At 43.4% G+C, this 21,234-nt stretch overlaps 13 protein-coding genes across 13 annotated transcripts; 4 read left to right on the top strand and 9 right to left on the bottom strand.

Moving 5' to 3' along the window:
* Nucleotides 1-155: 155 nt before the first annotated feature.
* Nucleotides 156-928, bottom strand: BBBOND_0301370 (ADP-ribosylation factor 1; the record flags this gene model as incomplete). The annotated part of the gene is made up of 3 exons (XM_012912965.1): nt 156-506; nt 543-652; nt 847-928. 3 exons carry the CDS (start codon nt 926-928, stop codon nt 156-158), a joined length of 543 nt encoding a protein of 180 aa, XP_012768419.1.
* An 818-nt stretch (nt 929-1,746) lies between these two features.
* Nucleotides 1,747-2,797, top strand: BBBOND_0301360 (40S ribosomal protein S5, putative; the record flags this gene model as incomplete). Its single annotated transcript, XM_012912964.1, has 4 exons — nt 1,747-1,815; nt 1,972-2,112; nt 2,279-2,361; nt 2,425-2,797. 4 exons carry the CDS (start codon nt 1,747-1,749, stop codon nt 2,795-2,797), a joined length of 666 nt encoding a protein of 221 aa, XP_012768418.1.
* A 20-nt stretch (nt 2,798-2,817) lies between these two features.
* BBBOND_0301350 (hypothetical protein) lies at nt 2,818-3,047 on the bottom strand (the record flags this gene model as incomplete). The annotated part of the gene is made up of 2 exons (XM_012912963.1): nt 2,818-2,881; nt 2,917-3,047. 2 exons carry the CDS (start codon nt 3,045-3,047, stop codon nt 2,818-2,820), a joined length of 195 nt encoding a protein of 64 aa, XP_012768417.1.
* Nucleotides 3,048-3,267: 220 nt separating this feature from the next.
* Nucleotides 3,268-3,989, bottom strand: BBBOND_0301340 (Protein mrp homolog; the record flags this gene model as incomplete). Its single annotated transcript, XM_012912962.1, has 2 exons — nt 3,268-3,459; nt 3,561-3,989. The coding sequence occupies 2 exons, from the start codon at nt 3,987-3,989 to the stop codon at nt 3,268-3,270; spliced, it is 621 nt and encodes a 206-aa protein (XP_012768416.1).
* Nucleotides 3,990-4,017: 28 nt separating this feature from the next.
* BBBOND_0301330 (hypothetical protein, conserved) lies at nt 4,018-5,736 on the bottom strand (the record flags this gene model as incomplete). Its single annotated transcript, XM_012912961.1, has 6 exons — nt 4,018-4,208; nt 4,247-4,502; nt 4,539-4,623; nt 4,659-4,846; nt 4,884-5,508; nt 5,546-5,736. The coding sequence occupies 6 exons, from the start codon at nt 5,734-5,736 to the stop codon at nt 4,018-4,020; spliced, it is 1,536 nt and encodes a 511-aa protein (XP_012768415.1).
* A 69-nt stretch (nt 5,737-5,805) lies between these two features.
* BBBOND_0301320 (GPI-anchor transamidase) lies at nt 5,806-7,363 on the bottom strand (the record flags this gene model as incomplete). Its single annotated transcript, XM_012912960.1, has 2 exons — nt 5,806-6,143; nt 6,208-7,363. The coding sequence occupies 2 exons, from the start codon at nt 7,361-7,363 to the stop codon at nt 5,806-5,808; spliced, it is 1,494 nt and encodes a 497-aa protein (XP_012768414.1).
* Nucleotides 7,364-8,178: 815 nt separating this feature from the next.
* On the bottom strand, nt 8,179-9,202 carry BBBOND_0301305 (hypothetical protein, conserved; the record flags this gene model as incomplete). Its single annotated transcript, XM_012912958.1, has 6 exons — nt 8,179-8,291; nt 8,478-8,611; nt 8,647-8,775; nt 8,905-8,947; nt 8,986-9,073; nt 9,176-9,202. 6 exons carry the CDS (start codon nt 9,200-9,202, stop codon nt 8,179-8,181), a joined length of 534 nt encoding a protein of 177 aa, XP_012768412.1.
* BBBOND_0301310 (hypothetical protein) lies at nt 8,453-8,748 on the top strand (the record flags this gene model as incomplete). The annotated part of the gene is made up of 2 exons (XM_012912959.1): nt 8,453-8,596; nt 8,629-8,748. 2 exons carry the CDS (start codon nt 8,453-8,455, stop codon nt 8,746-8,748), a joined length of 264 nt encoding a protein of 87 aa, XP_012768413.1.
* Nucleotides 9,203-9,386: 184 nt separating the features above from the next.
* On the bottom strand, nt 9,387-10,512 carry BBBOND_0301300 (histone-like transcription factor domain containing protein, putative; the record flags this gene model as incomplete). The annotated part of the gene is made up of 2 exons (XM_012912957.1): nt 9,387-9,545; nt 9,799-10,512. The coding sequence occupies 2 exons, from the start codon at nt 10,510-10,512 to the stop codon at nt 9,387-9,389; spliced, it is 873 nt and encodes a 290-aa protein (XP_012768411.1).
* A 1,638-nt stretch (nt 10,513-12,150) lies between these two features.
* On the top strand, nt 12,151-13,469 carry BBBOND_0301290 (hypothetical protein; the record flags this gene model as incomplete). Its single annotated transcript, XM_012912956.1, has 4 exons — nt 12,151-12,175; nt 12,400-12,524; nt 12,599-12,660; nt 13,127-13,469. The coding sequence occupies 4 exons, from the start codon at nt 12,151-12,153 to the stop codon at nt 13,467-13,469; spliced, it is 555 nt and encodes a 184-aa protein (XP_012768410.1).
* A 248-nt stretch (nt 13,470-13,717) lies between these two features.
* On the top strand, nt 13,718-15,064 carry BBBOND_0301280 (protein kinase domain containing protein, putative; the record flags this gene model as incomplete). The annotated part of the gene is made up of 2 exons (XM_012912955.1): nt 13,718-13,930; nt 14,009-15,064. 2 exons carry the CDS (start codon nt 13,718-13,720, stop codon nt 15,062-15,064), a joined length of 1,269 nt encoding a protein of 422 aa, XP_012768409.1.
* Nucleotides 15,065-15,845: 781 nt separating this feature from the next.
* Nucleotides 15,846-17,649, bottom strand: BBBOND_0301270 (hypothetical protein, conserved; the record flags this gene model as incomplete). Its single annotated transcript, XM_012912954.1, has 3 exons — nt 15,846-15,977; nt 16,013-16,667; nt 16,931-17,649. 3 exons carry the CDS (start codon nt 17,647-17,649, stop codon nt 15,846-15,848), a joined length of 1,506 nt encoding a protein of 501 aa, XP_012768408.1.
* A 217-nt stretch (nt 17,650-17,866) lies between these two features.
* On the bottom strand, nt 17,867-19,523 carry BBBOND_0301260 (SUMO-1-ACTIVATING ENZYME E1A, putative; the record flags this gene model as incomplete). The annotated part of the gene is made up of 5 exons (XM_012912953.1): nt 17,867-17,967; nt 18,007-18,132; nt 18,298-18,539; nt 18,783-18,886; nt 19,023-19,523. 5 exons carry the CDS (start codon nt 19,521-19,523, stop codon nt 17,867-17,869), a joined length of 1,074 nt encoding a protein of 357 aa, XP_012768407.1.
* Between the last annotated feature and the right edge of the window lie 1,711 nt (nt 19,524-21,234).

The following is a 21,234-nucleotide window of genomic DNA, read 5'->3' as shown; positions in this document are numbered from 1 at the left end:
CCAATAACCGCATCCAAGATGCGTCGCTTAACCACGATACGGACACTTGGATTTTACTACATGTTCCTCTAAAATGCACAATGGTTGCGTTTCTGACATTGGCGTGATTGTAGTTAGATTATACCTCAGCATGTTTCACGGATCGTCCTGCACCATTATGCCGACGCCACGGTCTTCTTGTGATGTGCATAAATCGCATCGAGTAATTGTAACCACGCAGCGTCTTTCAAACCGTGTAACACGTTTACCACTACAAAGATAAAGCGGTGAGGATCAGAAAGTTGGCGCTTTAAAAAGGTTTCCAAACCGTTGTATTGAGAGCCGCTAGATATCTTATTTAAAAGTATAACGAACAACGAGCTAGAAAATGCATCATCCATGTCCATTCTCCGTATTCTATCAAGCAGTTCCCTGCATGATGAATCGGCATGTTCAGTCGCACTAACAACGAAAATTACGGCGGCAACATTAACACTCCGAGCGACATAGGCAGGAATACATTTGACCTACGCTCGTTTAACTCTAAAACTTAATGCAGTTACCTTTGCATCTCCACTGAAATCCCAGATGCTGAAACGCTTTCCCCTTATATGCAACTCCTCGTAGTGGTACAACGTAGTGGGCTCTATCTCGCTGCATATACCTTCCCAATCTGCAAGTATCTAATATAGCAGCAATAGTGATGTTTTTTGTTTAAATGAAAGAATCACAAAAGCCATAGTATTGAATAACTGCAGAACGTCGGGTTTCTTTGCGAGAATTTATGGTGCGTTACTCATTTACATATAAGCATAAACCCAGGAAACTTACCCATAAGGAGGGACTTATATAACAAAGTTGTCTTACCAGATCCACGCAATCCGCACAAGAAGATGTGGATGCTTTCCCGGTTTCTGAAATTTTTAATCCTCTCCAGGATCCCAACCATCTGCGTTTTCGAAACGTTGCCAAATGCAAACCCTCGTTTCAGAGCTATTATGACGATACCTAACGCAGTAAACTAGCCCCAGATCAGAGGCTTGAGCGTTGTGGAATTGCAACGAACAGTGACATCTGGTAAAACAATAACTAATCCTAAAATAAGAAATAGAATTAAGCGCCGTCTAGCCTATATCCATAATGTCGCCCCAAACATCACCAACATTGCGGCGTGTAATACAGAATGGGTAAATTGAGTTATTATGGTTGCATATAGAGCATATTAGACGGCGAGACAGCAGCAATCTGGGTAAAGAAGAAGAAGGTGACCCTTCACTTGGGATTTTATAACTATGAACTATTAAAAGTATTATAAGGACATCACCGATGATGTCGTAAAGTACCAATTATGCACCACCGCGCTAAATCGAAAAGATAAGCAGATACACACATAGGAAACAAGAAAGTAATTCCATATGAGGAAAAAGTCGTACACAGCTCAATGAATGAATAGATCTGTGTAATTGTTCGAGTCCGTATGAAAAGTCGCGGTACTAGTCCTCTTCGATGGTTGTAGCGCTGTTGGGGGGCAACAGTTGGGTTGGACCTATACGTCGGAAACGGGACGGACTCACGCGCCACTTAGCTACAATTTGGTAAAACCTTCATAATATATCGTGTGCGGAGCTGCATCAGAAGTGAGTTGGTCGAAAAACCTGTTCATCATATTGGGGTCAGGGTGGAGTCGCCAGTGTACGCTACCCAACGTCGTAAAAAGGTGTACAGTTACCAGGAATTTACGTTTTTATTATCAACAAGTCATTCAAAATGACTGCTGATGTGGCTTTGTTCCGCAAGTGGCCCTACGACAGCGTTAGCCTGTCTGACCTCTCCTTGGTGAGTATCTCCATCGTTCTTCTCCCCTTAAGTTACGACAAATTGTGCTGTAGCCCTCTTTAGGTAATATTTTACATTTTATTTCCTATGTTAGTGCGTTTTGCGGCGGTGCTTTATCATTATATCTTAAGAGGTTTTATTTCATGCCCTCTCCAGGTCGACTGCATCGCTATCCAAGGGAAGGCGCGAGTATTTACGCCGCATACCGCCGGAAGGTATCAGAAGAAGCGCTTCAGGAAAACCCTCTGTCCTATTGTGGAACGCCTCGTCAACTCGATGATGATGCACGGCAGGTATGTTTAGTTGGTTTTTGCTTCGTTTCGTGTGGAATCGACGGACCACCGGATGGCTCGCATAGGCGAATGATACGTTGTTTGTCTGAATCACCCAACGAGCGTGCAAATGCCTGTGAGCCGTTTATCACCGTTGCAAAAGCTTACGCCAAACGCGGCGCATGTGTCAGTTGAAAAATGATGATATCAATAGTTCAAATGAGCTTTTCAAGCGATGCAATAGATTTTCGCCCCTATCTGATTTCAAACTATCGTATTGTGCAACATGTATGCGTGACTAACTCTGAATCATGCGATGTGTCTCATGCATACACAGGAACAATGGCAAGAAGCTCAAGGCCATTAGGATTGTCATGCATGCCTTTGAAATCATCCATCTTATGACCGACCAGAACCCCATTCAGGTCTTCGTAGATGCGGTCAAAAATGGTGGACCCAGGGAAGACTCCACCAGGATCGGCTCAGCCGGTGTCGTGCGCAGACAGGCTGTCGACGTGTCCCCACTCAGGAGAGTCAACCAGGCCATATACCTTATTTGCACGGGTGCGAGAAATGCGGCATTTAGAAACATTAAGACCATCGCTGAGTGCCTTGCTGACGAAATCATGAACTGTGCCAAAGAGTCCCCCAGCTCGTATGCCATCAAAAAGAAAGATGAAATAGAGCGTGTTGCCAAGGCCAACCGTTAAACAATCTCTTTCCTAATAAACTACCAATCTAGTGTGGTGCTGCATGGTGAAGACTGCTTCGCTGTAACACGCGTGTGCGAGGGGCTGAAAGGTGTGAAATCCGTGTAGGAATAGCATACCTCTTCAGTTTCTTCGAACCTGTTTTCGTAGAGCAAGTGTTGGCTACAACAGCCTCGGCTATTTCAGAAAATTTTTGCGACGCGTCCGCGTTTGACGCCAGCTCATCCACGAAACGGCCACTATTGGCCATTACCGGCAAACACACGTAGTTTGGCACGCCTATTGATGTAGATATCGACGAAACCTTCGGCTGGCCAAATGGGTGATGCAGTTTGCTGCAGCCGTCGCAGGTAAAATATGACATGTTTTCAACTAGACACAATGTGGGAACTTGGTGATCCCGGAAAAAACCAACTCCCCTCATGAGGTCGCTACATCTGAATAAAGATTAAGGGTATACAATTATTGGATTACCCCAGACCGTGCGGAGTTGAGACCGCAACCAACCCAGAAAGCGTAACTTCCTCCAGAATGGATATGATTACATCACCAGTTCCGGGGGGGAGATCAAGGATGAGATAATCCAACTCGCCCCAATCTGTCTTTAGAAGCAACTCGGAAGCAATTTGGTCAAGTACTGGACCCCTAAAGGCCGCATACCCCTGCACGTGATCCATAGACAAACGACATGAAGAAACGCATATCACATATTCAAAAGCATTCCGTTGATCGCGACACAGTGGTAATTGGACGGTAGACTTACTAGTTCTTGTTTAGACTTGATGAAGGCAAAAGACATCAACTTGATGCCGTGCACCACTTTGGGCTCTAAAAGACTAGTAGTGATTGGTTCAACCCTTTCGAAGGCCATTGTAGGGAACCCATCATTGTCATGCGACACTCTTACGTTTTCGGCTGCATTGGAAACCTTCTGTGCCTGAATTGAAGTAGTTGGAACATGAGAGTCATATTTAATGGCCCCGTCTTCCAATTCGACTCGCCTCCATTTCACGTAAGAATCGTCGGCGCCGAGGATATACGCTAGGTTGGGGCCACATATATCAAGATCGCATATGCCTACTGTACAGCCATGATTTTTTAAGCTGAGGGCTAAACCGGCAGCTACCGTTGACTTGCCTACGCCGCCCTTGCAGCCATGAACGGCAATGATATCGCGAACCTTCCAATACATTTGGCAATTTATGTGTGTGTGTCTGAAGTTAAAACTGTATGTCTAAAAGTGGCAGAGTGCCCTTGTTGGAGACCGCGATTTCCATGACCCTCTCACCCTTTCTCTTGAGCACTGTCCGGTAGTTTACCGGTTCCATGTCGCCCAATTTACCAAGGGGAATATGTACGCTTGCATCTCCGCTATCTTGGTCATACTGTACGCGTATGGGCAATGTGTTGTCTGCGGTACCATTATCGGGATTCACCCGAGTTACACACCTTGTCTAACATCCGGCTCCACGCAAGTTTTGTCAGGGCGAGAAAACAAATCCATCGTTTTCTCCACTACCCTATCAAGGAAGCAACCCGTGGGTCTCACGCCCTCCTGCACCGGTTTCGTATTGCAAAACATGGCGGAGAAATCCAAAGGATGCGAAGCTGCGTTTTCAAGTACTGCATCTCCCGATGCAAGAATGTTTTCATCTGTGGTAGATGCTGTATGGACGAGTCCATTCATCGTGATTGCCAATTGAACCTGAGATGCTATAAGTTGGTAACGCCGTGCTAATACCTGACGGAGGGAGTGAAAGAGATTCGCCATCCAAGCCGTACGCGTCTCCTTCTGCGATATTGACCAACATGCACCCACGAGATTGCTAAGAACATTTATAAATGGGAAACATAAACCCACAGAAATATCGTTCGGCAATCCTGTGATGATCGAAGCCTCATGTAGTCAACCTCCTCACCAATGTATACAAGATGTAATCGCATGTAGACGCAAGCAAAAACTTCAATTGCGTTGCTGCGTATGAACTCGCGAGACTGATTATTGGCGTATTCCGCGGAAAGTGCAGCGTTGTCATGGCCGTAATGAGCCTGCAGCGTATAAAAGAATGTCTATATAAGCACAAACCTTGTACAACTCGCAGAAGTATTTGGAAGCGAAGTTTGACAGCAATTCGACTCCAGATGTTTGCGTGCACTGAACATCGTGCTTACAGCCTGCTACGACGAAACTAACGTGATGAGCAGCGTCGGGATTGTCGAAGCATTCCTGAATCCTCGGCAAAAAGTAGTCATATTTGTAATCGAAAATGAGGTGCAGGTCCCTCAACAGCAAATTGTCAGAATTGCATTGCAGATGTCTGAATGTCTGAGAATGATATATATGTTGTAACAGAGTCGGCAGCCATTCGGTAGGTTTGCGGTGAAAATCCTGTCCCGCTATCTCATTCAAAGAATACGATAACAAGACCCGAACGTAATTTGACACAGACCGCGGTGAATTGAGGAATTGTGCCGCTGAAAGGTACGATTTCGCAAAATAGTTCAAAAGGCTTGTCTCATTCATGATTGTTACTTCCTTCTGGACAAACAACTTTTTAAAGAGTTCCAGCGCCTTTTTCTGGCGCACGCCATGAAAAATAAACCTTACTGCGGAGATCAAAATCTGGTTGTCTTCCGCTTTTTTGGCGGCAAATGCTCTAGATGCCTCACGAAGCATATCGCCCCCCTCCACAGCCATACGCTCATATAACCTTCAATCAATATGAACCTTGTAAAAACGCCACTTACCCTGAGCCTCCATGAGCTACATCACGAAAAACTTCTTCGAAAGCTAGCTTAGACAGGCCGCTTCCCACATAACCGAACCAGCTCTTCAGGTCTTTCCACACAGCGCACTTACGCGATTCGCACGGCCGCTGGATAGAGGTATTGATTAGTGGCCGGCTTTGGTTCCACGGACAATTTTCTTCGTGCTCCATAGTTTGTTAAAACTGCTTTTAAACCATCTTATTGGACAGCTACAACAAGGTGCACCTCCTTTACACATCTCACTGCCAGACGAACAGGTTTCCGACCGTCACTGGATCCCTTAAAGTGGCTAAAATTATAGCCAATACGCAAAGCAAAAGGGCTAATACTATGCTCAATCCCGACGATTCTATCACCGTCCTAACGAAAAGTCCGTTCTCACCCATTTTCGTGTACAGTCTGTGTCTGTTGATGCTCAATGCCTCAGCAGTGTTCAAGTTGAACGCTTCGTACATTTGTCCCTTCAATGCTACAACGTCCCCGGCCATTGAGTATAACATTAAAGGCCAACTATACGTGTTGAAGTATGACACGCGATAATTGAATAGGAACTCTCCGAGATATATTTTCCGCACATCTGAAGAAGCAATGAACTCAAGAAGGTCGTATTACGCGATATACAACTAGAAAGTTGCACATACCTGGTTTACTGCTTGTTGTATCATTAATAGTAGGTGTGAATTGCCCGGTATCGGCAGAAGTCGCACCCATTATGCTCGCATTCGCGTGAAAAACGGACATCTCTTCTGGGCAATGACGTTCCATATGTCTCTTTAGTTGGTTGAAAGAAAATCTCGAAACAGCTGCTCTGTCTTTACGCTCCTTTATTCCCTTTGCCACACTACAGAGAAATCCTGCGACATAGTACGTGAACTTGCCCACCGGTGAGACCGTCAATTGCGAATTAGCATTGTAGCTATAACTGCTAACGCCTCTAGGTGATGACGCCACCCAAACCATAGGATCCTGGTTTGATAACCCTTCAAACAGCGTCGATGCCTGGCAAGTATCTGAAATCATAAGGGTATGTACATTGGGATGCTTGATAAAAAATTCCGTCATGTACAACTCTATTTCATTTGCAGAAAGTACATCCTTGGCTTGGAATTGGAAATAGCGGTCTCCGCCATGCCCTGTCATATATACGAATTGAGTTGGTAAATCCAAATCCGCATGCACACCATCAACCTCCACCCGGTACTTCGTTGCTAATCGAGAACTTTGAGGGTATTTGCTTGGGAAACGCTGAGTCATCAAGAAGCGCAAACTGTCTAATCTTAGCCCCGAGGATCGGAACGGAATGTACATGTGCTCCAGGAAATTATTCGTTACGTCGTTCGAAACCTCATCCTTGTAATCCGTTATATCTACGCTTTTTTCAACGTAAACACGACCAGGAAATGTATTTGTAGGGTGACACAAACACGTTTCGGGAGCTAAGGACAGCAGCTGCTGCCTCGGAAGCAGCCCCAACTTGTACAGGGCTGACGCTACGTCAACCAAGTTGCCCACGTGCCTATAATTATAGTAAAATCTAGATGTAGACAAAAGGATTGCGTTAACCTCCTTATATTTTGAAAGCATTTTCACCTCCATTTGCCTAATATCCTTTTTGGCTGCGGCATATGTTGAATTTTTGAATCCGCCATGGTAGTTAAACGAATTATCTGCAAGCAACTTATGATATTGGGGCATCATCCCGAACGTGTCCGGTCCTATAGTGGCAATACTACCTCCTAAGTATTCCTTACATCTTGCTATTTGCAACATAGAGAGCGCTATAACCTGGAATAACATCTTGTCTTAAATCCAATTATCTTCACCCAATGAACTGACTGTTTCTACAAATTTAATACACAACGTAATATAAAGCTATAAAGTATTGCGCGTCTTTACAATTGTGTATGTTGATGATATTACAGCGATTTTCACATATCTCGTGGAATCTAGCGACGCGACACAACGGCGAAACGCTGAGCCTAACTAGGATACGCCATATGGTAACTCGAATGTGTGTGTGTATCCCATTTCGTTTATGTCTATTTGTCGTTTGTGTCGGATATGTTGCCAATCATCTGGTGACCGCTGTCTCCAGTTCCTGTAGCTGCGTCGGCATTTGTATAGTGCTTATGATCCGGCTATAATAATCGCTTGAATTCACAATATTCCCGGGAACCTGGCAGCTCAGCCGGCTTTCATACACGTGTGGCTTATTGACAGTATGGTTTATTTCACTGGCCAGTTGAGTTATGCCACTACTCATTGAACTGATGTTAGCGTCCTCTGCAATCTGTAATCGGATATATTCCTTACATATACTACTTAACTCCGTATATGCGCCTTAGGAATACTGTCGCCAAATCGAATACGTCTCCAGTGGGACTACGAACTGTGCCCAAACATAAACGCAGCCTCTTTTCCCTTAGAAGATAGATTCAAATATATGTATTTACAAAAACATGGGTGCGGCACGTATGGCAAAAAAAATGTTACAGCGCCAGTTCGATGTCTAAACGCGCCATCGCGCGTGGATAAACATGTGAAAATGCGTAATAACATTGGATATTACACACATTTGCTATCTCCAGTATTACTACGTCTGCAGCTACATATTAGCTGTTAAACACAATTAGTACGCCGGCCGTTATGTACATGAAAACTATGGGCTGATACGCCATCACCCATCTGTCCTTCACCACGTGCGCCTCGAGCGTTTTTTTCGAAACTGCGCACAAATGTCCTATCATGTACTTCAATTGCATTTATATCGTAAGGTGTATGTTTATTACTGGCAATCCGCAAACACTTTCATGACATGTTCAACGTAAAATAAGAGAACAATGGTCCCAATATATGCGAGGGTATTCGATTTCACACAGTGGTACAATGTTAACTATAGCGAAGGACCTACCTAATAGCGCGTATATAGTGGCAGCACTCACTACGATGACCCGCGCAAAAAATGGCAGAAACTTAGACGGTATTGATGCCAAGCATATTGGGAATATGCCGTATATCACAATCGACACAGTAGGCAAACATCCCCTGAATATTTCAGACAGGAAACAGCCAAAACCTACAAATATGTTCCTACAAGTGAAGCATTTAGGGCTGCGATAAACGCCAACAGCCAAATGAACAAGAAGAAGAGCGAAAAGGCCACGCTTTGTGTGCCGTTATGATCACCAGCAATTGGAAGATAAACGACTCTGCATAAGGTTACCTTACGGTGTTCATATTTGTCTAACGAAACATATAATTGCCGCTGATGCATGTAGAACTGGAAATTTTGTATAACGCAGCCACAGATTAGACGCAACGTAACAAAATGAACCTACAATGGAAACAACAGTGATATGACGAACGGTCCAAACAAGTCCCCTGTGTATGTGAGACAACGTAGATATCACCAAACCCACAATTTAACAGTTTTTCTCCTTTGTGTGTATAGCAGGACTTCCCTATCACGTACAACAACTTCGCTCCAACCGCAGTAGTCTCCTCCCGCTGTACGGATATCAGAATCTACGTATTAAGTGCCTGTATTGACGCCGAATGTTGGTAGTTTGACAGGAGGCTTAATCGTTCACTCACCAACCGGGACGCGGCGGAATCCTGGCAATCGCCGACAAACATGGCTACACGGGTAACACTTTTGCTTATAGTCTATTCAAATGGTATTTTTAATGACTGTAATAATACGATGTAATTAGTGGCCCCTCTGAGGGTTAAAGGTCGCAGCGCGTAAACGCAACGACACGGAATCCCATACTCTACACAACTGCGTATACATGGGATAAAATCCATTTAGTAATTATAACTAAAAATCAAACATCGTGGCAGGCTCTCTCTCCTTAATCTTTGCCTGATAACAGCGCAGTGCATCATTATAATGGCCAAAACCCAACGAGCTCATTGCCACCAAAATATCATCAGCACTGAGCGTTTTGCGCCGCTCATGGGTGCAAATGTCACTCGCCTGTATGTTAATGAATTGAGTTAAATAGCTGGGCGTTGTTCACAGCGATCAAAAGATGTATGCCACCGTAAAACCATCAACATATAACTCGTCGTACACCACACAATATGCCAGAGTATTGCGAACGGCGAAAACGTGTTCCACATCAGCCATAAGTTACTCACGCGCTGCGTGGCGGCTCTGGTCTCCTATAACATTTTGCACGTATCTATGCAATGTAATTCATCGTATTCACCTGCTAAGAACAACCTACCTCAGACGAAACAAAAAGGATAAACTCTATGACACAGTCCCTTATTACATCTTTTGCTTGTTTGGCTATCTTGGCTGTCGCGGGTAATACACTTTTCATGACGCGACCGATATTTGCGATAGGCAACGTAAGATCGTTCTCCACATCGCGGCGTTCAAATGCGGCAAATGACACATCTCCCTGAGATCCTGAGTCATACTCTACACCTGAGTGGCTGGCATATGCAGTAGGTTCGTATGAGAAAGGAATTTGAGTGTCATTACAGGAAGTAGCCGCTGGGCGCGACATGTATGCGCTGCTTCGTGCCGTTGAGTCACTCTTACGAAATGAACCACTCGGCGTTCCTTCTGGTCGCATAGTGTCCAAATTCTGTACCGAATATTTTCTAGGGGCATCCGAGGTGTATGAGTATGAAACCATTGTATTCGCGGCGATGTCAGTGTTCTCCACATTGTCATTAACTGCCCTAGCATTTATTGCGTCGTGTGCCTGTGACCCTTGAGCATGTTCAACTGAAACATATGTAAAACTGGATGAGAGGTTGTCTCGGCGCTTGGATAAGTCAGGCGAGGATGCTGATTTTATTGTATTTTCGTATGCTTCACCTGGTGCCTTGGATGCAGAAATCAACAATTCCTCGTAACTTCGTGCAGCTAGCATAGGATCAGTGTGATCATAACCGTCGCCAGATACATTCCCACAAATTGGTGTCATGTCTCGTGGGTTTCGGCTTTCCGTGTCCCTATCCCCAGACGCGTCAATTAGGTGCGCTACACTGTCGGTACACGCATGGCTATCTCTGGAAATAGCGCCAGACATCGTCATTGCTGTACCAAGTCAACCACCTATAGCGTCAACATCTGTTTTATATCTGCAGTTTATGTCACATGAACACTTCTTGCACGGGCTCTCATCAGATCTGAAAAGTCAATGAGCCCAATGGCCAAAATGCAAAAACACATTTTCCTCGTATTCATCTCGGTAATATGTTGCAAACATGCACGTTGGGTATGTAACATGTACCGTAAAAACAATATACCCTTCGAATAACCGTTGGCTAACCCACTCGGGGCACCAAAACGCAATTGAAACATTGTGCATAAAAACATATTTGGCAAAGAAGTACTACATTGAACGCACAATTCAAATGGATAATGCTCCAGCTGGCTGCCATTTTCAACAACCAAGAAAGCTGGGATAACATACCTGCTAAGTTATCAATACGAACACGGAAGTAACGACGTTATTACAATAGCGACACAATTTCACTCAGATTTGTAATAACACATAACCAACAATGAAGGCGCCACGTATAGTTGCCTTCCTAAACTCAAAGAATGGGAAGCACGGATGTGCAACAACGCAGTCCAAAGAGACTGCTTCATTAACGCATACCAATCATACTAGCGCGATCAATACAATAGAAAACGTCACAAACAATGTCTAGCTTACCTCTGTATTCTACATTATACCGAGGAACGTAACTTGCTTTTTATCACTGATCAGCTCTGTTTAACGGTGGACGTGCAGACGCAGCGCCTTCAGTTCTCCGAATTTATTCAATATTTGCTAATTAAAAATGGATCCTTTCATGGGTGTCAAAAATAAAAATGGTGCCAAGATCGCAGAAAACATACTATCCCGCGCTACAGGCTCACAGAAAATACGAATGTGCTCCACTGTGTCCAATAAAAGGTGCATTGTTTTCCATCTAATTTCGCGAAGTTACACCGCTGCACGGTCCTAATGGTATCGACGACGTAATTTATGCGAAGGAATTGTATAGTGTGTTCAAATTATGACTATTAGCGCACAGAAAGATGTATAAAGTGTGGAATCGTATACACACCTGCTATGGTCAGTGCTACGGCCTGGCAATAAGCATTAATTCGAAAGCATTCAGATAACACATGAAGTAAAAGGTGGCACCCTCTGGTGAGGTTGTAAGGCGCAGTGGACACATCCCATTGGCAGCTTTGGAACTTACTCGCCAAAATCCACAAACGTGTGGTGACGACCGTAGAGGCTGGACAATTAAAACTGAGGCGCTTCTTGCAAGAGAGAGCCACGAGGAACTGGCGCTGGGGTATACATTCCCAGCGTCCTAGGGGCACGCTATAGTCACCTGCAGTTAGCCCCCTACGTTACCTTTTAATAGCGAAGAAGAGGACACTGAATAGCTAATTGTCACATGGAGCCGAATAGCCTACAAAACATATCAAACCTGTCGAGGATGCAAATTACATGTGCCTATATTTAACTTCGTAGAATCCACCTGAAATAGATGACTTTGTCGATTTTCAAAACGTCCGACGGTCAATCAGCGCTATGCTGTATAGTATGTTGCAGGAAATGGGACTGACGACGACGATCTCAGGTAAGGATGGCATCGTAAGGATCTTCAACAGAGACCTACATCCAGCCAAATTGAACTACATTTGCTTTTTTATCGTAATCGTTTGAGCCGCATTTGTATTATTATAATAACTGCGTGAGGCAAACTAGATTACACACCACAAACACACTTTAGGTGTAGCACACTAGAACAGAGTCTAAGATGATGTTGTAGAATGAACGTTGTATGTTTATGCTTGATATTAGTCCATCTGCGTGTCGCCGATGCTTTTCAAGAGCGCCATCGCAAGGACAACTTGAATGAGACAGAATCGACGAATATCTGCGGGAAAAAGGTGCAAGGCGTCGCATTTCTCACAACTGATAAAAACGTAAGCGTCATTTTTATTTCATTTAATGATGTGTGTATTAATTTATATGCTTATGTATACTAATAATGCTGTAGAATCCAGCAGCCAGGTGCAACGTGACATTATTGCTGGAAAACAAGACACTACATGTTTTAAAGTAAGTTGCATCCAATGCTAGTTATTACTCTGCTCTATAATTCAATTCTAAAATGGACGCAGTATGACCAAATCAAAAATGTTGTGGTGTATTTGGTTACCATATCATCTTGCGTAACAAAAAATAGTGTAGTATACAAGCGCCTATACGAATTTATGCCGAAACGTAGCGCTAGAATGTGTTGTGAGCTTGTTGTGATTAATAAGTGATATCATATTTTCTTTATGATCTTGTGTATGATGTTCTACATGTGAATGAAACTAGTGGTGGGTGAATAGAGGTTAGTTTTGTAAGCCGCCTCGATGTACCTGCTCCGTAACCTAGCGACAGTAGTACATCATAGGCGTGAAGGCTAAAAGGTGTTGCAACTCTGCCAATGGGTTTTATTTGCTACACATTTTCCGTGGTTTATATTCACAAATGTGGCTTCTTGGATGCGCTGTTTGATGAACTAAGAGTCTTGCAGGGGTAACACCGATCTCAAGCGATTCGTTGTCGGTGATATAAAGACACCTGTTCTCATCGTGAGAGACGAATGCTTATCTATACAAAACGACATATCGGAAGATGTTTTGTGTTTCCCGAATAGATATAGTCTAGAAAGTTGGTGGATGGCTATAACCAAACAGATACTTTGCAACCACCAAGGAAAGGTGCGCAACGAAATGTATGGAGAAGCTACGCTGGAGGAGATTCATGCGGATGTAGAGTCGTTATATAAGGGAGATCAGAGGCGAGGCATCAACATACGGATCGATGGGGATGACCCGTCTAAACTTCCTCAGATAAAAGTACATTACAGGGAATGACTACCGACATTCCTATAGACAACACGAATCATAGTGGAATATAGGGCTGGAACAACGCTGTTCTGGACTTTTCCGAGTCAGTTATGTGACCCAATAAGGCCAATAGCTTTCGCTATTTGTTGCGGAATATGGTATTGATTCCGTCGATAGGACGATTTTACAATTCATGGGCATTCTGTTCGGCGAATCGCAAGTGTGAATTGCCTTCGTAATACACGTTGGCGTAATCCATCTTCAGGAGGCACAATATGAAGTCTGGATTCCTAATATCGGATGACCCAGCGGTCTCCAAACTTTCTGTAACAAAATCAGGAAATGATGCAACACTTGGGAAAAGAAAGTATCGGTTTGAGGATTTTGAATTGGAACGCAATATTGGGTGCGGAAACTTTTCCCAGATATGGCACGTAACTCTAAAAGCGCGCCCTCAGGAATCCTATGCGCTTAAGATTGTGAACGTGGTAAGATAAAGTAAACCATATTGTTTAATGTTCTAACAGCAAACGGTAAAACGCAACGATTTGGTAACGTTCGTGCAGCAAGAAAGAAATGCCATGCTTTTGCTCAATAGCCCAGGACATCCAAACGTTATTCGTATGATTGACACTTTCAGAGATAACGATAATGTATATTTGTTGTACGAATACGCTAAAGGAGGGGAGTTGTGGGAAGAAATCAAGAATGTTGGTGTCCAAGATAAATACGTTTCTCGTGTCATGGTAGGACAGCTATTGAATGGCATAGAGTACATCCACAATCGTGGCATTGTTCATCGCGACTTGAAATGTGAAAATGTCGTAATAGATGGCGGGGTTCTAAAAATTATTGACTTTGGTACGTCGAAGTTTGTAGAGCAGCGGGATGTAATGGAGCAAAATGACGAGGCCTATAACGAATGTAGGGATGCCACATCAAGAAGTATTATAGAAAAAAATGAAATGCGCGGGAATAATGGGTCCATCTCATTGCACAGAGGTGCCATGATGAGAAAAAAATTTAAGCACTACGTGGGAACGCCAAATTTCATGCCCCCGGAAGCAATATCTAATATCTCATCAGATTATGCAGGCGATTTATGGTCATTTGGTTGTACCATATATCAGTTGTTGCTTGGATTTAATTGCTTCACTGGTTCGTCGAACTATTTCATCTACAAGAGGATCAAAATTAACCAAATAGGATTCCCTGCTAATTTCGATCCAGATGCCATGGACCTTATCAAACAACTACTACGTACCAATCCGCAGGAACGCTTAAGCTTGGCAAAGGTTAGGGAACATAAATTCTTCACGGCGATACGTGACTTAGTACCCCCTGTTGTCTCCTTGGAAACACTCAAAACGGTGGACACAGAGTTGCGGCGCGCATGTAACGAAGCACAAGAGTTAATATATAATTTAACTGTGAAACGTGAGAATGCGACAGAAGTTGACCATAAGGAAATCAAAGACGCCATAAGTTGTATAGAACAACACGATGTGCCAGGAATATCGGATGCTATCAATTTTAATTACGTACGTACACAGGAGCAACTGGCGTTGGAAATTGATGAAGCTAACCTCTACATGGCAGAACGATTACCAAATGATCGCTAATTCCACCTACAGGTGCCAATGGGATTGCCGCGCAAGTGTCGTGCTTGTCGTTAACAAGTTATTTTGCGCTTACTCCTCCACTATTGAACCCACTCGAGCGCAATTACGGTATAATGGGGATCTTTCGACAGCGTGTCGTTGATCGTTTGATACAGAACGGCCTCAGCCAGTGCAGGCTGTTCATACGACACGTATCTGGAGACCCCTTGTTAGCAAAGGTTCGCACTACGCCTGGAAGGCACACTAATTTTTACGTCCATAGCTAACGTTAGAGAAAGTTTAGGAGTCGGCAGGTGAGTAGATAATTAGTTCCACTACGTTGCTATTATTGAGCTCTTGGTTAAGAGTAGCTGTAGGCCCGCGACGTTTCACACTACGCTCCCGCTTGCGTAGATCAACACGAACTACACATTCATATTTACCCGATTCATTTACGTCCATCTCGATGACATTTTTTTTGCTTGCTCCCGAAGATAAACCATGCTTTGCCGCCCAACTCGAGAACACTACAGCACCGCCATCAACTTGGCTCTTGCCAGTCTTCGACATCCGTATATTGAGTGTGGGAAAATAATAGTGTTTATTGCGGTGTGGTTCATCCCTTTGGCGTAGAATCCTAATGCGATGTAAAATCTAGATGCACCTGTCAAACACATCCGGCACAGTCTGCCACAATGCACAATTATACACGGAGATGATACAGATCGCGGCGTGCGAATTCTAAAATGTGTGTCGGAATGACCGATCTCATATTTGCGCAATGGTCGCATTTTGTATTAGCTCACTCAAAAATGCCGCGTTCCTTGAACTTATCTAGGATATACAAAGCCATTTTGTTGGTTGCATAAGCTTCTCTAGCAGTATCATATCCACTGCTGTGTGCCAGCTGTAACGCTTTTCGCAGAGTGGCCTCCTGAACAAAGATATATTTAACTACTCATGAATTACCTTAACGCTCTTTTTGAACATTTCTAGAAGATTTTTATCAGTTGTCTGCTTGACTTTTGCAAACACGGGCTGTAGTTCGTCTGCGTTAAATTCTGATTCATCCAATGAGGGGTCGTCTGATGATTCTGCTAACGGACTATTTGGGGCGGTATCCTGATTTTCGAAGACAATCCTCTTCTTTTCACTGCTGCCGATGTTTACACCGAACATCTTTGCAAGGTCCTTGAGCAGCGAAAAACTACCTGCGAATAATCCATCTTCTTCCAGCATGTCAGACATGCCTGCGAAGTTGTCTATAATGCCACCGTTGACACCAAAAATGCCATGACCGTCGCCTAGAATTGCGCTAAATTGGTATATGTCATCTACAGTTGCATTGGGCCATGGAAGCAATGCGTGTTCCGCCGTCCTTTTATGTGACTCAGCTTCATAGTCCTTTTCCTGTGGAAACACCCTACCGTAAGCAAGACGATTTATCATTTCTTCGGGCGTTTCGCAATCCTTATGGTCTACAGACAATGCATTTAATTCATCCTTGACCTGCGATAGAAAAGATTTGCGTAACTTGTCATCTTTGATATTCCTATAAACTGCAAATATAGAATCCGCCTCGTCTCTATACGAATCTATACGCTGGCTCATTTCATTGCAGGGCCTAAAGAGACGTCACAAAAATGTCGCAAGTGTGTATCTATCGTTCATGTTAATAACACATTCGGAAAATGTTAAAATTGCCCACCCGTGCATGAATTGTTTTACATAAACAATATTCAACGCATAATAAATGACACTACGATATATGGGTTCGCTATTTTAATTCAAACGTTCATGTTCCTTGAATGCATTCTTGAAACATAACACGATAATGAAAGTACACAAAAGCTATCTCCATAACATGTACTGTGCAACAACGCTTACTTCGTGTGAGGCAGCTGGGCCGACATTCGCTCGCGAGATTCCTGCTCAGACGCGAGACGTATAATGTCTTCATCAGTGATGTTATTAGCAATGCATACATTCTTCGACGTGAGCAGACCCTTCAACTGCTGAATGAATTGTGTTTTCTCTCTACCTCTCTTGCTCTTATAAGTGGCCATAGTTTCGGTTAAAATCTCATTCAACAGCGCTTGGAACGTTGGACTAGACTTTAGCATCTCATCATCCACATACTCTTTGCCATAAACCTCGAGTTGCGCCACCCTCCTAACAACATCTTCCGGCGTATTACATCCTTCGAGGCTAACCCCTGCAGTGTTTAATCTATTCTTCAAGTCGACAAAGGATGTACTTTTCGATTTGAGAGATTCACAAAGCGTGTCGAAGATTTCATCCACGTTTTTTGCCCTATCTGAAACAGAAAGGCGATAATGTCGCACATTCCTACAGCGCCATGCAGGAGTTGCAGTATCGTATATAAAACCTATTCTTTCACATCGATAATTAGGTTTAGATATTGATGTACGGCAACGGATGCGATGAGCGGTTACACGTTCAGAAGATAAATTATTTGTGTAAGCATTGTGAAACAACAAGCCTGAATATGTTGTTTTTCCTATTCCTAAGACGTTTAAAGCCGAACATGTTTTCGTTAGACAACCAAGCAAGAGTACCACCCTCAGAAACAAAAGTGATTCCATATTGGCCCCAACACGGCTTCCATTGCGCCATGAAGTTTTAGCGGTGAATTTTATCAACAGTTGTGATGAACGGCTCTGCGATAATACATGTGCCTATTGAAAATATAGAAACCCTCTTAACGGGTGGCGCGGGATTCCATGAATGTATTACGACTGGTACGTATTGGCTATATGCTTATATTAATGACTGTGGGCACTTAATAGTAGCGTAATCCTTTTACAACATCGCCGTCGTAACTATGGACCGAGCCATATCAAATACACACAAACTCGGGATGGTTTCGTGTTGCTTGGTGATAAATTTCCTTATCTCCAGAGCTGCATAAATAATATCAAATTCAAAAGCGCTATTACTACCCAAATAGCCTCCCAAAATGCCGCTTGTGATGGCCAGACGTTTCCCTCTCATCTCATATAACGAGCTGCGTATTGAGTATACCACGGTAATAGTCCATAAGATGTAACACACGCGAAAAAAACATGCTACGTTTATTATGATGTTTTACTATAATACTAATGTAAACACGATCAAATCATCAACGAAACGTGTCCATATACAATGGCAGAACTGTGATGGACCCAGGAACACTCTTTCGACACCAAAAGCGTCTGTAATGGCAAAAACAAAAGGTTGTGTCATGCCTTAACGGTCAGAAACATGTATGCTGTGTGAACAAACCCACATGATATCAGCTTCTCTTCCTCCGACGCTATCACATATGTCTCTTAACTGGATCATAAAACTCGGACTTTCAAGTGAGATATCTTGTCTATGTGGGAACAATCGCTGCATTAATAGATAACCTATGACATTCCTGATCGATATGTCGCAATTTCTCGGGAACCTTGGCTGTAAAACGCTTAGATGATGCAATAATAATAATGGATACCTCGCTCAATATTTCACGAAAACTGCGATATTGTATGTCAATTGATCCAGCCTCCTTAGATGTTTTTTCTAGGCTGCATATGGCTGTGATGAACTGATGCAATGGAACCCTCAATACATGTATACAAGCGACAGGAATTCATACGATTCGTAAAAAGGGAATAAGCACACACATTTCTGACCGAGTCATATTCTTTTGTCTATGTTATGATGCATATCCCATTATACGGAATAGACAACTCACACTGTATGCGTGTTGAGATCCTGTAACAAGAAACCATGCATTCCATTATCCATGGATGCTATTACTGCTACGCCTTTCTGCCGGCATACGTCGTTCACGTGAGTCTGATATCAATAATGGCTCTATTTATGTCAGTATCGTGTAGAACTCAGTGGCGCTGCAGATCACGGGCAGTATAAGGTATATAAGCGGGAAGTTGTCTTCTATCTATATAGCCACTGCAGGCCATATGGAACCTACCATCTTCGGAAGTGTATAACTTTCGGCGGCGAACGATACTATTTCGAATTCTTCAATTATTGACTCGTCAATTTTGTACGAGTGTACGCCATTCAGGTATTCATCTTTCACCACGGAATCTGTTATGAAATTTATCCTACGCTTCTCCGCAGTCATCTCACGTAACCTATAAACCAATGACTTAGCATGGTTGGTCCCTATATCCGATTTGCGCAAAAGGAAGCTGTATTTCACATCTTCTTCGTTCACGTATAGGTCATTTGCCAGTGTCACTCCTACACCAGAGAGGACCAAATTCTTCATTGCCTCCTCTTGGATTCCATTCTTCCCCAGAAATAAAACTTGTGCGCTCATCATTCTTTGTTGAGCTTCTATGCCCCAGAGTCTAATTTGCCTATCGTATAGTAGCGCATCCTGATTGGACAGCGACGATCCGCAAACTACTCTTTTCATGGTATGTATCGCATCAACTTTATTGTTACAATGCAAAATATTGGCCATTAGTTCGGTAGAATTCTTCGCTGTGTATGTCTGTGATCAAGTTAGACAGTCAACTAATGTCGAATAAACATCCCTTTCTACCTTTGTTTAGAGGTTTACAACTCTCAAATAGCGAAGTTAAGATAAAGAATACTTACATTTGTTGCTGGTACCAACGTGTTCGCATATATCAGACAATTCATCAATATCCAGATAACTGTTGCCCACCGTAATTAGCTCATTTGCAGTGAACACATATCAAAAACGGCAAAATGACGGAGCTGTGCCCGTGAAAATGCCTTCGGCGAAAATGGCGTGCTCCGTGACCAAAAACGTAATAGCACGCACAAGAGGGCCGATGTCTATAACCGTTTGATCGGCGTATATTATCATCATTCACACACACAAAACTAAGTGATGACAACGCACGCGAAACGCCCATTCATATATATATATATATATATATATACAAGCCCCCTCTTGAACAGCTCCCGCTGCACGCTCACGCCTTCCCACAAAACTGAAGCCGCAGAAACAATCGGCTATGTGCCCCTTATTATAGTGGCCATCCCAAAACACGGATGTGTAGACGGCGTATAGCTTTTTTTACTCAGCGCCAAAAGAACGGAAATTGCGGCAAACGTTGTAGCGTTGTAACGCTTATGCAACTATAACAAATGTCATACATGACAGCAACGCAATCATCAAATTAGTCTATACATTTTTAGACGTAGGCGCGCTGTATTCTACATGAGTATGTGTTCAATGAACTCACGTCAAAGCGCGATTCAAACCATAAGTAATTGAACACAATGAACCCCTAACGGAGATTCCGGTCACGTTTGTTATTGTGAACGCGATGTTATATTGGTGACGCAACAGTTGGGTTACAAGGCCATAACGAACCTCCATGACCTTGTCATCGCCGACTCGCAGACCACACAAAGGTCCCACGAATGATGGGGCACGTGGCTTGCATCGTCTAAGATGGACTACCACTCGGTTTAATCAGGAGGGTTTTAGGTGGGTTTGTTGTGTCGATCAAATATATGCCTGTGTTTGCCTTTTTACGTGACTGGACCCAAAAGTTCTGCTCAGCGGCAATGTTTACGCGTAGTCCGTATCTTTGGCTGTGTGTTTGTCGTCGTGGCAACACGGCACTCGATCAAATTCATCTGTAATTGATTTGTGGTAATAAACTAATCCTTCTTTGCTTATGTGTTTCGTTGTAAAGCGGACGTAGCCTCTTTCATCTTTGGAGTTGCATTGGCTGTAATAGTTACCGGGTGTTTATGATGTATACGAGTAATTGAGGCGTCTAATGTGACAAATAGGTCAAAATGTCTCACGGAGCTAGCCGGTATAAGAAGGCGCACGCCAAGATGCGCTGGAAGGTTCGTCCATTGCCCTGTGATAATCATGTTCTCAGTGGAAGAAGAAGAGGACACGCCGTCTACAGCGCAAAAGAAGAAAGATGAGGCAACGTTCCCGATAAACTACCACCGAATAATTTTCCTTAGTTGCTTTGTTTAATGCGACGTGCTGTGACGCAGTTAATGGGATTTCAGTTTCTGTAATCGATTTGATGCTGAACCCCAAATATGTTTGGTCTTTCTGTAGGTCAATTCAAAGTGGCAACGTGGAATGTGTCGTTTGAAACTGCTTGTTTGCTTTTATTGACACAGAACTGTTGCTGTTGCTCCTGAATGATTGTCAACTGTCTATTGTGCGC

The sequence above is a fragment of the Babesia bigemina genome (assembly GCF_000981445.1).
Source record: "Babesia bigemina genome assembly Bbig001, chromosome : III".
Taxonomy (NCBI): domain Eukaryota; phylum Apicomplexa; class Aconoidasida; order Piroplasmida; family Babesiidae; genus Babesia; species Babesia bigemina.
Note: the sequence above shows the minus strand (reverse complement) of the source record. Positions and strands in the feature narration are given on the sequence as shown.